Source organism: Centrocercus urophasianus, unplaced genomic scaffold, assembly GCF_019232065.1.
Source record: "Centrocercus urophasianus isolate 14NV4802_14NV808 unplaced genomic scaffold, USGS_Curo_1.0 seq_13, whole genome shotgun sequence".
Taxonomy (NCBI): domain Eukaryota; kingdom Metazoa; phylum Chordata; class Aves; order Galliformes; family Phasianidae; genus Centrocercus; species Centrocercus urophasianus.
The window spans coordinates 37,001,035-37,017,048 of record NW_024884475.1 but is presented as its reverse complement, the minus strand read 5'-3'; the positions used below and the strand labels follow the sequence as shown (position 1 = coordinate 37,017,048).

At 39.2% G+C, this 16,014-nt stretch overlaps 1 protein-coding gene across 1 annotated transcript in view; it reads left to right on the top strand.

The window, feature by feature from the left end:
• ANKRD50 (ankyrin repeat domain 50) overlaps window positions 1-13,470 on the top strand; it is a 40,508-nt gene extending 27,038 nt beyond the window's left edge. The window contains exons 4-5 of the mRNA XM_042812356.1: window positions 4,595-8,142; window positions 10,381-13,470. Of these exons, the coding sequence (XP_042668290.1) occupies window positions 4,595-8,139 (3,545 nt within the window). The 3' untranslated portion in view covers window positions 8,140-8,142; window positions 10,381-13,470. The remainder of the gene's footprint in view (window positions 1-4,594; window positions 8,143-10,380) is intronic.
• The last annotated feature ends 2,544 nt before the right edge of the window (window positions 13,471-16,014 follow it).

Below are 16,014 nucleotides of genomic sequence, written 5' to 3'. Positions count from 1 at the left end.
AAGAGGCATTTTAATAGTCACTTATTTGTTTCATGAATGTTGCTCAAAAGAAGAAATTCTTTTGCATCTGGCTTGGTTATACCACTCAATTATTTGCCATTCTTGATCAAAATAGTTCCTTTTCATACCTAAGACATGCGTGCACCAGAGTTGTGCAGCCTATGTCAATGGCATGTCTTAGGGAGCTGTAGTTAGTATAGAGATAAAGTTAGATACTAGAAACTAGAATAAAAAGAATGAAAAATGGACATGCAAGCATTCACTGCAGCATCAGGGCAGCTTATACTCCATTCACCCACTTATCCACAGGCAGAAGCAGACCGTTTGTCCTTTTTCACTCTTGCATTTGCCTGTCATTCAGCTCTAAGTGCACAGATATTAAGGTATTCATCCAGATTTACTCCAAATTAACAATCTTGGGAGCATCAGTCTTTCTGTGATGTTTTTAGTTTGCCAGCTCTGGTTGGAATAAATATAGAGGGTTGTTCTTTTAGCCTTTCTTAAAATTAAATAATGAGCAAAAATGTGAAAAGCTAAGAAAAATGTACTAAAATAACAACTCAGTTTCTGCACCAGAAAATACAAGCTGCTTGGTTAGTTGTATTGCTTGCCAAATTTGGAACTGCACCTTTTTTTTCAGCCTTCCCATTCCGGAGAATAAATAGCACGAGACTGCTTTAGGAGAGATTGCTTTAAATAAAGAAAATCTTAAGTTTCACCATGCTTTAGAATTTATGTAGGCAGTTTCACATAGTTTGAAGTTTTTGTAGGAGTTTGAATTTTGACAATAAAAGGTTATTTAGATACATTTAAATATGCTTATGTAGTTGTACATTTTACTTCAATGTTATTAAAGCTGTGAAATAATTTGTTGTTGTTGTGGCCATGACTCTACTTAAGATTTCCTCTCTTCTTACTCTTTGGATTACCACTTCAAGAATGTGATGCCAGGGATTTGATTATTTCGTAAAAAAAGGTTTCATGTAAGTTTTCTATACAGCAAAGTGGACCAATGACAGCAGCAGGATTCAGCCCCAAGGCTGGTCCTGTGTCTCTTAGTGTCTGTGATGGATAGGATATAATTTGTAATGGATTGTACACTGCAAATACGCTACAGACTAAGCATGCTGCTTCAGTTTTCGAATGCTTTTTACTTTTCTGGATATGTTATGCTTTTTGAGTGGGTGTGCGTAAATGGCCGTAGAAATACCTAACTTAATGTATGTTTAGATCACCAGTGTAAATCAGTAATGTCAAAATATTGCTATGTTTTTAATCATTTAGGTTATTTCAAAGTTATCAGTTTAGTTAAAATGGGGTATATTAAAGTATTTAAACCTTCAGGGCAATTAGATGTATTTAATTAAAGATACAGAAATTGAAAGAGATTTACAATTATTTAGTGGAACCTGGTTGCTAATAGTTTATTTTTTTATTGTTAAAGTTTGAAAAGGTTGATATAGTGCAAGAGTATTTATATAGCCTAGATACTTTTTTTCCCTTTAAATGACCACAGACCTTGCCAAGAAACACATTTGGAACTGATTTGTTTACAGAAGTGCCAGGAATTTAATAAATCAGGAAGACCCATACTGGAGCACCCATTGGGTTGAAAGTGATGTGTTGGAAGAAAAATCTTAACAATGCAAAAGGCAGTGTCATGGGACTGCAAGTTCTGTCTGCTATGCTGCTGTTCTGCTGAGCTGAAGTAGTTCATGGGAATGCATCTGAAACAAATGAGCTTTCTCTTAGTGTTTTGATGCTTCTTGTCCTTGAAAGTAAATTATTGTGGTTGGTAGGGTGGGAAAGCAAGTTTGCATAATCTTTGTTCGGAAATGTAAAATGACTTATTTAGACAAAAGCTTCAGCAAAAAAAAAAAAAAAAATCCACTCAGTTTTATTTTGCTCCTTCACAAGGAGAATATCAGGGTTTTGTATTTTTTAAATATCTTCTATTTGTAAAACTTCTCTTTGGATTACTTACTGTACTACAGCATGGTACAGTGGTTTAATATAACAGTCTACTTCTGTTCAAAAGGCTGTTACAAAGGAAGTGTATTAATCCCAGCCCTTAAGGAACATACTGTCCTTGGGACATGTATGGGAGACGAGGGGTGTGAGGAACAGTCATTAGCCAGCTCTGAGCACTGGCTGATGTATCTGCATTGCTGTCCAATGGGTCTGTCGGAGGCTTTCTGGCATGGCTGAAATGATATCAGCTGCTCTACAAATTGCAAAAGCAGCAGAGTTATTTAAAAAATAAAAGTAATTTAGGTGCGTATGTATTGGAAGGAAAGACTTGGGCATGGGATGGCTGTGAGAGATGGGGATCTGGTGTGAGGAGTCCTAGGGCTAGATACACTGGGAAGAACTTTGCAGAGCTCTGTGCCTGCTTTTCTTCAGGTGTAGATCTGACTATCAGGAATGTTTACTTCTCTCATATGAGAGAGGTGTAAGAAACTAGCAGGTGAGTGAATGACAGTGGTATTTGCTCTGAATTGAGCAAATCTGAGCTGTTCCCTTAGCGTGACGTGGGCTAATCTAAGTGATGCTTGGCTGAGGGCAGCCTGCGCATAGGTATGGCTGTGAATGCATACATCAAGCATTGTTCTCTTTTTGACTTCACTGTTTGCTTTTCTGTCTTCTGAATGCTCATAGTCTGGGAGCTCAAAAAGAAGTCTTGGCACCTGCAAAATTGGAGGGCACCAGCTATCCTTACTCAGCAACGTCTCTTGGCTTGTGTGAATTGGCTTGTGTGAATTGTGGGCTCTGCAGAATTGCGCACAGAATATTTTAATGAAATGCACAGTCAATCAGTGAATTATGCTGTGCTGTGTGGGTCAAGTTAGTACATTGCTCAAAGCTGTGGTGACAAATTGCAGTGGCTAAAGATAGTTCTGTATTTTGGAAAGCCAGAAAAAAAAAAAAAAAAAAATGCACCTGTAGAACAGTGGATCCTCCCGGATCTTATTTTCTACCTTCTTGACATTAAATGCAAATATCTACAAGTAGAAAGTCTTATTGTTCTTCTAACATGAAAAATGAGTGCACCAAAAATATTCTGTCTGATGATTTTATTTTGAGAAGCATACTTTTAAGTATTCTATTGATTTAGTCTGGTCAGATTTGTCATGCTACCGTAATTAATGAAGAAAAAAGAAATATATATTTTTAGTAATATCGCTCTAAACTATTAGCAGAAGTTGTTGAATATCCTGTTCAGAATCTCTGCTGAAGACATTTGGGAACAAAAAACAAAGCTCAGTTATTGGAGCAAACTTCCAGACTGAGCAGTTTGATCCACAGAATGTTCAAATATAATAAAAACAGAGAACTGAAAATGACATTCTTCAGGGTGTCACTTCCAATTATTTGTTCCATGAAGCTAAGGCCAAGATCGCATTGACTGGGCTACCCTATGGTTTATTTTCCTTCAGGATAATTTGGGGATTAGTAACTGCTTTGGTTTGCAAAGCAGAGCTTTTTTGGACTAGATGAGCTGACTCTAAAGAAACTTTATGCAAACTGCTATGCTAGAGGAAGAGATGAGAGCTTGTCCTTGGAGAAGCGAGGTGCAATTCTGGCCTAAAATAGTTACAAACCTGGTCATTCCAGACACTATGACTGCATCCTCTGCAGTTTTCCTCTAGCTTCCAAAAAAGCAGCATTCAAATAACGTAATATTTCATTAAACATAGAAAGTAGGTCTCCATCGAACTCCAATGTTTTAAATTATATAGCTGTGTATAACATGGCACAGTAACATCGTTCGTAAATACCATTCCTGCTTGGTCTCAAGAGCTTGTACTTTGTGAGTTGTGGGAGTGTGTATGCAGGGAGGAGATGTACACAGCATACACAGATGAAATAATTTCCCTTTTTCCTCTTAGAAGTAAACAGGCTGAAAGAACAATGGGACCGTATGAATCTCAGAAAAACTGTTTCCTTAATGCAGTGTGCCAGCTGTCAGAGAACTGGGCTGTTTTTCTAAAAATCAGCCCTTATTTGAAAAGATATGTACTAGTCATAGCACACAGATATATAGGTATTTTAAAGTAGTTTTGAGTGTGTCTCTCTCTCCTAGATCATAAGAGTTTTAGAAAGAAGCAAAGGTAATCACGTTAAAGTGATTTATGTTCATTTCTTCATGAATGTGTACCACACGTGGATAATCTGTAATTATGCTAACATAATGATTATCTTAATCTCAGTAGCTGAAAATTATTTGGAACTCCACTGTTGACCACGTTGGATAAATGATTATTCCGTAATAATATAGTAAGATTTACTAATCTTAAGTTGCAGTTTTTATTTTACTTTATACTTTATTTTTGGTCTTACTTAGGTGTTTAGTATTATCCATGGCAGACACAAAGTGTCTGACTCAAGGTTTTTTTTTTTAAATGTTCTTGTTTATTAATGTATATTTTGCATTATAGCAGATTATGATTAAAAAATGTGTTTGTTTTGTATCAAAGTGTTCTGCCGTTATTAATAATGATTTACTTTCAGTATGTTTGCATACAAAATATAAGTGGGTGTTTCCTACCTCAAAATGTGTCTTTTTGCTAATGACTTTCTTCTCTTCCAATAGGTTTTAGAAAAATAAGTCTAGATGATCTGCGGAAGGCGTACATTGTGAAGGACGTGCAGCAATATATTCTGCATCGTTTGGATCAGGAGGAAGCGCTGAGACAACATCTAACAAAAGAAACTGCAGAAATGCTGAATCAGCTTCACATCAAAAGCAGCGGCTGCTTTTTGTATCTGGAACGTGTCCTAGATGGAGTCGTGGAGAATTTTATTATGTTACGAGAGATCCGTGACATTCCGGGAACATTGAACGGCCTATACCTTTGGCTCTGCCAGAGACTTTTCGTGAGAAAACAGTTTGCAAAGGTGCAGCCTATTCTTAATGTGATTCTTGCAGCTTGTAGGCCGCTAACCACGACGGAGCTGTATCATGCGGTGTGGACCAAAAACATGACATTGACTATGGAAGACTTTCAGCGCAAATTGGATGTCCTGTCCAAAGTTCTTATTGATGGACTTGGGAATACAAAAATATTGTTTCATTATAGTTTTGCTGAATGGTTGTTGGATGTGAAGCACTGCACACAGAAATACCTGTGTAATGCAGCTGAGGGGCACAGAATGCTGGCCATGAGCTACACCTGCCGAGCAAAGGATTTAACACCGTTGGAAGCTCAAGAATTTGCGTTGCATTTAATTAATTCCAATTTGCAGTTAGAGACTTCTGAGCTGGCCTTGTGGATGATATGGAATGGCACACCTGTCAAAGAATCCCTGTCAACCTTAATTCCCAAAGAACAGGAAGTGTTACAGCTCCTAGTGAAAGCTGGTGCTCATGTCAACAGTGAGGATGACCGTACATCCTGCATTGTGAGGCAGGCTCTGGAAAGAGAGGACTCCATCCGCACTTTGCTAGACAATGGGGCATCAGTCAACCAGTGTGACTCAAACGGGAGAACGCTCCTGGCCAACGCTGCCTACAGCGGCAACCTCGATGTGGTTAATTTGCTGGTTTCCAGAGGAGCAGATTTAGAGGTAGAAGACACTCATGGTCAAACAGCACTTACCTTAGCTGCACGGCAGGGGCACACCAAAGTGGTGAATTGCTTGATAGGGTGCGGGGCCAATGTAAATCACACGGATCATGATGGCTGGACAGCATTGAGATCCGCAGCATGGGGTGGGCACACCGAGGTAGTTTCTGCTCTCCTTTATGCCGGAGTCAAAGTGGACTGTGCAGATGCTGACAGCCGAACTGCATTGAGAGCAGCGGCCTGGGGAGGACATGAAGATATTGTGCTGAATCTGCTTCAGCATGGGGCTGAAGTGAATAAGGCTGATAATGAAGGCAGAACAGCATTAATCGCAGCAGCATATATGGGGCACAAAGAGATTGTGGAGCACCTGCTGGACCATGGTGCAGAGGTGAACCACGAGGATGTGGATGGAAGGACGGCACTGTCAGTTGCTGCACTTTGTGTTCCAGCCAGCAAAGGGCACGCCTCAGTGGTCAGCCTTCTCATTGACCGAGGTGCTGAAGTTGACCACTGCGATAAGGACGGCATGACGCCGCTGCTGGTGGCTGCTTACGAAGGACATGTGGATGTTGTTGACCTGCTCCTGGAGGGAGGAGCAGATGTGGATCACACAGATAACAATGGTCGTACACCGCTCCTGGCTGCAGCCTCCATGGGCCATGCCTCAGTTGTAAATACGCTCTTATTTTGGGGTGCAGCTGTTGATAGCATTGATAGTGAAGGGAGAACAGTTTTGAGCATAGCCTCGGCACAAGGCAATGTTGAAGTAGTACGGACTCTGCTGGACAGGGGGCTGGATGAAAATCACAGGGATGATGCAGGCTGGACACCTTTGCATATGGCAGCTTTTGAAGGTCACAGGTTGATATGTGAAGCTCTTATAGAACAAGGTGCTAGAACAAATGAGATTGATAACGATGGACGTATACCTTTCATATTAGCTGCACAAGAAGGTCACTATGATTGTGTGCAGATACTGCTGGAAAATAAATCCAACATTGATCAGAGAGGCTACGATGGGAGAAACGCTCTCCGTGTTGCTGCTTTAGAAGGTCACAGAGAGATAGTTGAACTACTGCTCAGCCATGGAGCAGATGTAAACTATAAAGATGCTGATGGCCGGCCAACACTCTATATTTTAGCATTAGAAAACCAGCTTACAATGGCTGAGTATTTTTTAGAAAATGGTGCAAATGTAGAAGCTAGTGATGCTGAAGGAAGAACAGCACTCCATGTTTCCTGCTGGCAGGGCCACTTGGAGATGGTACAGGTGCTGATAACATACCATGCTGATGTGAATGCTGCAGATAATGAGAAGAGGTCTGCTTTGCAGTCTGCTGCATGGCAAGGTCACATGAAGGTAGTGCAGCTTCTCATTGAGCATGGAGCTCTGGTTGATCATACATGTAACCAAGGTGCTACTGGACTCTGCATCGCAGCCCAAGAAGGGCACATTGATGTTGTCCAGATATTACTTGAGCATGGTGCTGATCCAAATCACGCCGATCAGTTTGGGCGCACTGCAATGCGTGTTGCAGCTAAAAATGGGCACACTCAGATTATTAAATTACTGGAAAAATATGGTGCATCTACTCTGAATGGCTGCACTCCGTCTCCAGTCCACACAATGGAGCAAAAACCCTTACAGTCAGTCTCCTCTAAAATGCAGTCCTTAACAATGAAGTCAAATAGTTCAGGGAGTACTGGTGGAGATATGCAGCCTAGCATGCGGGGCTTATCTAATGGGCCTGCTCATGCCTTCAGTTCTCCTTCAGAGTCACCCGATTCTACGGTTGACCGTCAGAAGTCATCTTTGTCAAATAATTCCCTGAAAAGTTCCAAAAACTCTTCTCTCCGTACCACGTCGTCGACAGCAACTGCTCAGACTGTGCCCATTGATAGTTTCCACAGCCTCTCCTTTACGGAACAAATACAGCAGCATTCCCTGCCACGCAGCAGAAGCAGGCAATCTATTGTTTCTCCTTCTTCCACAACCCACTCCCTAAGTCAAAATCATAATTCTCCAAGTAGTGAATTTGAATGGAGCCAAGTGAAACCTAGTTTGAAATCAACAAAAGCTAACAAGGGGGGGAAAACAGATAATTCCAGCAAGTCTGGATCAGCTGGAAAAAAAATCAAACAAAATATTTCCTCCCAACCAAAAGTGTTAGAGTATGAAATGACTCAGTTTGATAAACGAGTACCTATTGCCAAATCTGGGACAAGCGTGCCACTCAAATCTATGCCACCAGACCCACAGTGCAAAATCTTGGTGCCGCCAGCTCAGCAGGAGGTCGGTCGATCTCAGCAGCAGTTCCTAATTCACCAACAGAGTGGAGAACAGAAGAAGAGGAATGGAATCATGACGAATCCCAATTATCATCTTCAAAGCAATCAGGTTTTTCTTGGTAGGGTTTCTGTCCCACGAACAATGCAGGATCGGGGGCATCAGGAGGTGCTGGAAGGCTACCCTTCTGCAGAGACAGAACTCAGCCTTAAGCAAGCCTTAAAACTGCAGATTGAAGGTGGTGACCCAAGCTTCAACTACAAGAAAGAAACACCGTTATAAAAGGTAATCAGTCCATTCACAAAGGAGTAAAATGTATATTTTGTTACGTGCGTTTTAAATAAGCTGAAAATGCACTTCATTTTAGCTTAACATTGTAATTGTTTTCTTAATGAAGTGTCTGTTTTGCTGTAAATTAAAGCACCAACTTTGGAAGAATTAGTTCAGAGCTGTATTTTCTGTTCAGTAGTGATTGCTCAAATCTTGCCCCACTGTTCTTGATACGCAACAGAACAAAATACAAAGTTTCACGTAGCATAAATCTGGAATTCTCCAAGGTAAGAATAGCTGGGAGTCTTAATGTGTGGTATTTTCAGGTATAGTCATTATTTTGTGTAGTTCCACCTATATTGAGTAACTATTCATATTTGTAAAGATGCTTTTCAGGAAGCTTATAAAGGTTCTCACAAGTTATAGGCATTAAGCTTCTGTGAATTTGGATTTTGAATGGGAAATCTCAGATGTATCTACAAATTTGCATAGTACCATAAGGCTTTAAATTTATATTTCTGTTACCGCAAAGTAATCTCCTATGAAAGAGATGACATTCCTGATAGCAAAATGAGAGTCTCTCTCATTATCAATTTCCTCGCCATTCTGTAGTATGAGCTGAAAATCAGCAGAGTTCACTTTGGTTTTTCACTCTCTCTTTTACTGAATTATATGCTGAGAAAGAAGTGTTGTGTACCATTTTCAAACGTAAGTTGTCAGCAAGTCAGCAAAAACTGGGCTATTTTTCTGCCTTATCCTGATGAAGTTTGTTTATCTCAGCATATTTGGATTATTAATAATTAATATGTACTATTTGAATTTCAAACAAGCAGCATCTTTATGAAATGTATGCAGCTGTCTTTGCTTATTTGCTTATTTTGAAAACAATTTTTTTGTTTGTGTAAATGCTGCCATTTTTCCAGACCAGACAGCTGCTACTTAGAACCAGAATGTTCTTGGTAGCCAACTCAGTTCTGCTGCTGGTCATTGAAGGCTACATTTTTATAAGTCATTTACAGATGGTGCAGAATCCACAGATGGGAGATTTTGAGTTGTGGAAAAATGTATTGGCAGGTTTTTTGGTTTGGGTTGGGTTTTTTTTCCCCAAAAAAGTATCTGGTGAATAGAATTCACTTTAATGGAACTCATCTCTCTAGATGTACCAGCAGTCTCTTGTGAACTGCAGAGTGCTGGACTGTGAGGCTGGTATCTTGGTTAAATCAAAATATTGGAAACAATGCAGTGTTTCAAGAAGGGGTATACTGCAGTCTAACATGCAAATGCTAGTGTTGTTTTCCAAAAGGTCAGATGAACTGTGAAGCAGAAAATAGCAAAGAGGCAGAACTCTGGAAGCAGAGAGAGGAGTAAGCAAGAGGAGACAGGCCCTGGATATTAGGAAAAGTAAAAAGAACTTCAGATTCATGCAGTTCTACATGATGTCTAAACCAGCATTTAAATGTGTCATTTTTCCCCCTTCTACATACCTGCACCTGATACTCAGTGCAGGCACTCATGTGGACATACTCTCTATACTTCTGACCTAAGATGTATTGATTTGACCTGACCTGTCATCAAAATACTAGTTTTGATGCATTTTTCCTCTCTAGATTTTACAACAGAAAGCATGGGGAGTTTTTAACACTCTATATACAATTCTACAACTCAAGCTGGGCTTTTTTTTTTTTTTTTCAGTAGCAAATAGTACTTCTTTAAAAAGGCCAGTTTTCCTGTGTGAAGCACTTGTTTCTGCAAGAAACAGGTGATATAATGGATAACTGAATTGTTTCTTTTACTTTTTTTCTAATGATTTCACATAATTTTAAATCTAGAAGTGTAAAACAATTGTATGCATCATGGATTGCTTGGTGCAGGCTGTAATTTACCTCCTCTTTTGCCCAGTCTTGAGCAAAAAGGCAGTTATTTCCTTGACCCCTGAGTATGTTAGTCACCTGTGCAGAATCACATCAGCAATATTCTGCCAGAGCACCTTGAGAAACAGCTTTCCTTCCCCTGTTGCTGCCTCTAAGCTGTGTTCAGAAGCTTTCTTGCTGCAGGGACCTTGTTGCTGCTTTGGATGTCTGCAAGCACAGGAAATCCGTCATGTGATTTGAGTTAGTCAGGAAATGCTTTCCGTCATTGGCATGCTGTTGTGTGCTTTTAACTCTAATTAGAAGTTACACAGCTGTCTTGCTGACAGCACTGCATGTATTATGGAATATTTCAAAACTTGGTGTGTTTGTTTTATACTTCTAGGTCAGTTTCATGATGCCGTGAACAGAAGCGCTTCTGCTCCAAGTGATTTATCAGCGGGCTGGGATGGAAGCAAACAGTTCTTGTTTAGTCCACCTAAAAAACTCAAGAATGTGAATACTACAGTACAGTTACCTTAATTACTGTAACGTGCCTACATTTTCGGGCTGCCTTCCACCATATTACCCTCTGTGCTTCAAAAGTTTATTTTGTGTACTTCATATTTAATACACAGAATGAGCACTTTTTTTTTTTTTTTATTTGCAGAAAGATACATGCGATATTTCCCTGAAAACAGCTGAAAATAGTAAGAACGAGGAATTGTGATTTCCTCTTCCAGAATGCTTGGCAAAGGTGCTTGTGCCAGAGTGAACTGTATATGAGAAGGCCATGCTTTCTGTATTTATTTTCCTGTGGCTAAAGGAAAGAAATGCAAACGCTTTGTCACATTTGCATTGATGTAGTGTATGGTCAGTCTTTTCTGTGTGCTTCAAAAAGTTCTCTCAAGAAATACAAACCTTGTAGTGGGATTTTATAAATGCTGTACTTGTATGTTCTGTCTATGTAATAGCTGGTCAGTGGTAGCAAAGGAGTTGGACTGCAGCCCTCTGCAGTGTCCTTGGGATTTTCGAGAAACAAAATCCAGTGTCTGGTACTACAGCACCAAATCTGGATGGCAGACTGTGACCACTGAAAGTGATAGGTGAATTTGGTCTTGGACTCCTGGTCTTCAATAGCCTCAGTTATTGTTACAATAATGAGGTAACTGAATATGGGTATTTCTTAGGTGCTAAAGTAAAAGGTCTGATCCTGCTTTCCTGTATGTCTTTATACATTAGAAACAGCTCTTTATTTTTCCAAGGTAAAGGACTGCATTGAAAATGTCAATAAAACCAATGTGGAAAACACAGAAGCTTTGTTAGGCTGAAAGAATACACAATGAGAGTATAATGGAGAAAGAAAAGGTTAGGAATACCGTTGTCTGTGGACTAGAAAGATTACTGAGTTATCCCTGTCCTGAGACAGTAACTCTTTAAAGCACAAACTTGTATGAATGTGGTTACTGCTTCTGATGGATTAGGTAGAGACAGTGTGCTTCTCTGGACACAGAGCGTGGTTAATCAGCAGCGTGCCTAGTCCCTCTGCAGGTAATGGAGACCTGGTTCATTGCTCTCACAGCTGAAAAGAATTACAAATATAAGGGAGAGCAAAGTCAAGAAGACGGTCGTCGTGAAAGCAAACACTTTGAATTTTTCCCTTGAATGTGTGTATCTTACTTGCACAGCTCTGAGTGATAGAATGAAACAAGTGATTATTTTCTCCTAAAAATGTAATCTATATTCTGCTATTCACCTTGACATGGTCCTGCTCTTTAGAAAATAAGCCTATTTTTGTAAGTCAGTATTTCTTCTAAAGGCTTGAGATTTGTCTTTTTCATACTCTGATTCTGATCATTCCACAAAGAAGATGGTACAAACCTGGCATTATTTTTTCATAGAGGATTAATTAGATGTGTGGCTGTCGTTGAACTTTGCTCAGTGGCCCTTGATGTATATGTAGTGCATATATGTAGTGCATATTATGAAGCACTAAAGGTCATTGTGTTTTGTTATCATAATTAACAATCGTCAGAACATTTTCCAAAGTTTTTTGTGGGTTGTTTTTGTTGCTTTTGTTTTTTTTTATATCTTGCACCTCCATTCTTATTAGCTTGTTACTAAATGTAAAAAAAACCTCTTTTATAGTCAGGCATTCAGTGCATAGTAAGATTAAATGTTGAAAGTTGACACACAGCAATATTGATTATTCTGTATGTTTCAGGCATTAAATCTCTTGTCCCTGTGGGACAATTATAACATAAACATAACAGGAGTCTTGAAAAAAAAACTTGAGAGAGTTAGTGGCTCAGTAAAGGAAGAGTACCAAAATGTTCTCAACAATTGTTCTGAACCTCAAGTACAGTGCATTTGCAATGCTGTCAAGAATAAAACTTTTTTTGGTTGTTAGGTGTATGTTTTGTTCTGCAGAAAGGGATCCCGGAATGCTGTCATTTTTCTACTGACCTTGGCTGTCATTGGGATTATATTTATTTAATTTTATTGTGTTATTAATTGCACCTTGTGGACAGAGGACATAAAAATGTGGTCAGTTTCACAAGGGGCCACCATTTATAGATAACCTGATGGTTTTTGTGTGAATAATATTTACATTTGAAACGGCTGTTGAAGAAATCCTGTATCCAAATCAGCAGAAAGCAGACCTCTTGAAAATGTTTTTAGAAAGAAAATAACAATTCTTACAGATTTTGAACATTAGCTTTGGAACAGAGCATGAATTGCTTTAAAGCATCTACTTTCTCAGAAGGTCTGTGTAATTCCACATTGCTGTTGTGTGTGAGTTTTTTAATCTTATTGCTTGTGAGGTTTCTGCGTCCAAAGGCAAGTCGCTGTTCCCCCGTTGTTCTCTCTGTTCTGCTCTGCTCCTTTATATCTGTACAGTCTGGCAGAGGTGAGTGGAGTTGCATAGCTGTGACTCAGCACGTTTTCTTCTGACAGTGTGACGGTCCTCCCTACCCCCCAAAAAAACAAAAAACAAACGAATAAAACATGAATCCTCTTTCTCTTCATCACATTTCACTGCTCCCTCCAAGGTCATCTCCACAAAACATCTGAAACTCCTAGTGGTGGGAAAGCTAGGGAAAAGACTGTTTTGTGGACAGCGATGTCAATACTGCATGCATGTGGAAAAGCTCTTCAAAAGAGAAATTTATTAAGAAATATAGAGGCACAATGATGCATTTTTGTCCTCTCTGTGATCAGTATTGAAAACATTACCATTTATTTAAAAATAAAAAGGTATTTTCCCTCCTCAGTTACTCTGCTATGCAAATGTCTGTTATACTTAATATTCCCCATCTGAACTCCTCAGTTAACTTGGTTTGCAGATAGACTTTTTCCTGGAGTGGGTTGTAAATAGCCTTTAATGTACATTGAACGAATTTCACATTGTAAAATTTTTATTTTATTCCTTGTATTATATTAAGTGAAAATCCCTGTGTATATGAAAGTGCATAATAAATATATTTGCTTTTCAGCAGACATCTAACTGTTTTAATTTTACTACCTCATTTCCTGGGATATCTCAAGAAAAGGCTATTAAACTTGATTAACATTTGTGTGGTACTTAGTAAAACACAATGTATGCGTCAGGCTGTCTGGACTAGCAAGACTCAGAGACCAAGATTAGTTCCTACAGCCCTTCTTATCACCCTACTGACCTTCCTCTTTTCCCCATTAAAAGCGAGTCAACATTTGCAGCAATTCTTTTGGTTAAAATGACAACTTATGCCAGCTGTAGCAGAAGGGCCAATAAATTAACTATTTCATTTGCTCTTAGTTCTTTACCACCTCAAATGATATTTATTAATCATCTGTTTGTTCAGTGTCTGTTTGTAGTACTGTCACTTTTAGCAGAAACTTGCAGGATTTCTGGATCACCGCTGTAATCTCGTTTACCCATCTTACTTCAGATCATATACTGATGGTGATCTCTCTGCAGAGTTTGGAGTGTGGAGTAAGAGTCTGCCTGTACTTTTTGAGGGAACAATTCAGGTTTATCTCCACACATGCTGGTTCAAACTGACTGTAGCTGCTGCCGCTCACCAGCAGCAGGCTGGTTTGTAAGATTAGGAGAGTGACATAAAAATGTTGGTGACTGCTCACTTATTTTCTGTATTGTATTTTTGTGGTTTCCCACTGTATCTATTGACACACTTCTGTTAAGTTCTTTATGTCTGAAATGGCAAAGTATAAGATGCATTTGTTCAGTGGCTGTTTTTCACAGAGGCAGAGACAAATATGTACTATATTATGTTTCAGAGACATTTTCTTCAGATAATCACAGGAATAATATGTAAATGATTATTCAACACCTCTTTTTAATCTCTAATCCTACGAAATATAAGCAGTCAGGCTGAATAATCCTTCAAATCTCCTGTGAGAATCTTTGTAACAGTTTGGCTTGTGTATTATATATATTTTCCAAAAGAAATCTGGGATTAGTTGGCACAGCGAACAAGAGCATGGCTTTGCAGTCAGAGGCCCTGTAGACAGCAATGAGAATTTGGCATTGATCTAAATCCTGACTATTGTACACTACAAAGAGTCACAGTAATAGGGCAAGGGACTGAGAAATCTACTCGGCACATCATCTTATTGAAAAAGTCTCTGAAGTTATATGGAAATAATACAAACAAATTGACCTTTATGGTGAAAATTTAATTTACTGGTGTCCCAGAAAGACCCGCTGTTTTCACATTTATGCTTATCGGTTACTAAGTCTGTATTAGACCAGCCAAGTTATAGAACTATAGATACAGGCAGATTTTAACCTAGAGAAAGACAGCTTCTAACAGTCTCCTGTGATATAATCTTGAGGAATTTGATTTGTGTTCTGAAACCCTTTCGTACGGATTAAGAATGCAATAAAGGATCTTGTAGTTCAGGACCTTTATTTCTTCTCTGTCTCATCAATTCATCTTTGACTTTCCAGTCTGTTCTGTATTTTCGTTTGGGGGCTTTTTCCCAAAGTCCAGTATTTGTGCAGGGGGTAACAGAGCCACAATAGGTTTCAGCCATTTATAGTGCATACCATTAAAAAACTTGACTTGGCAGTCTCTTACGGACATTCTTCAGTTTTCCTTGCTGATGGCCTATGCTAAATTGGTGAGGAAACCCTTGGTACACTCTGTTTACTGTCCCTGTGCTTTTTGAAAGGGTGGTGGTTCAGAGTTGACATAAGAAGTCTGGCTTGCTTATTGTGGGTAAGGTGCAGCCTCATCAACAGTGATTTTCAAACTGGTCTGCAAAATTCTTATGATTCATGACTGAATTTTAGTGGTCCATAAAAAGATGATAAAGAAGAGTCACGCTCATAAGGGAACCTGCCTTAGGCATTTGCAAATCAGGAAGCCACAACTCCAAAGTTCCAGCTAAATAAAGTAAGGTGTTTATGGATAGAAATATTTTATTTTCAAGTTACTTTAGGAACAAACTAATTTGCTCTCCTGGGCACTTATTGCAGCTTGTCCATTCAGAACCTGGCAGTTGAGTTAGGATTGAATTTAAAATTAATTGTATTTCTAGTTAAATCTTGTTACTTACAGACGTAGGGCAGACTGTAGACACTTTGTTTTGTATACGGTCATTTCTGTGTGCAAGGCTAGTTTTCTCAAGGAAAAATATCACAGAGAAGTGGTGGTCAAATAAGCTTGTGAGGGTTGTAATGCAATATTGTCAGAGTGAGAGTTTCCATTTTTAAATTGCTAGGTTGGTGATGATGTACTGTCAGACAAGTATGGAGAAGGCAACGTTTGGAACTGCCAAGGGAGCAGGAGATTCGGGGACAATCCTTTGGAAGTTGTTTGGTGTATTTATTAAGGAGTGTGCAAGCAAAACAAACAACTGAGTTCCCAATGAAATTAAAGGTTTCTCCATGAAGTTGAAAATAGCGAAATTCCACAGAGGAGAGATTTGGGGACAAAACAGAATAAGCTCTTGAGTGGGAGCGCTGCTTGTTTTACTTTCTTTAATGCATCCTGTTTTCAGTCAGCATCTCCTAGAGGGAAAGAAAATAATA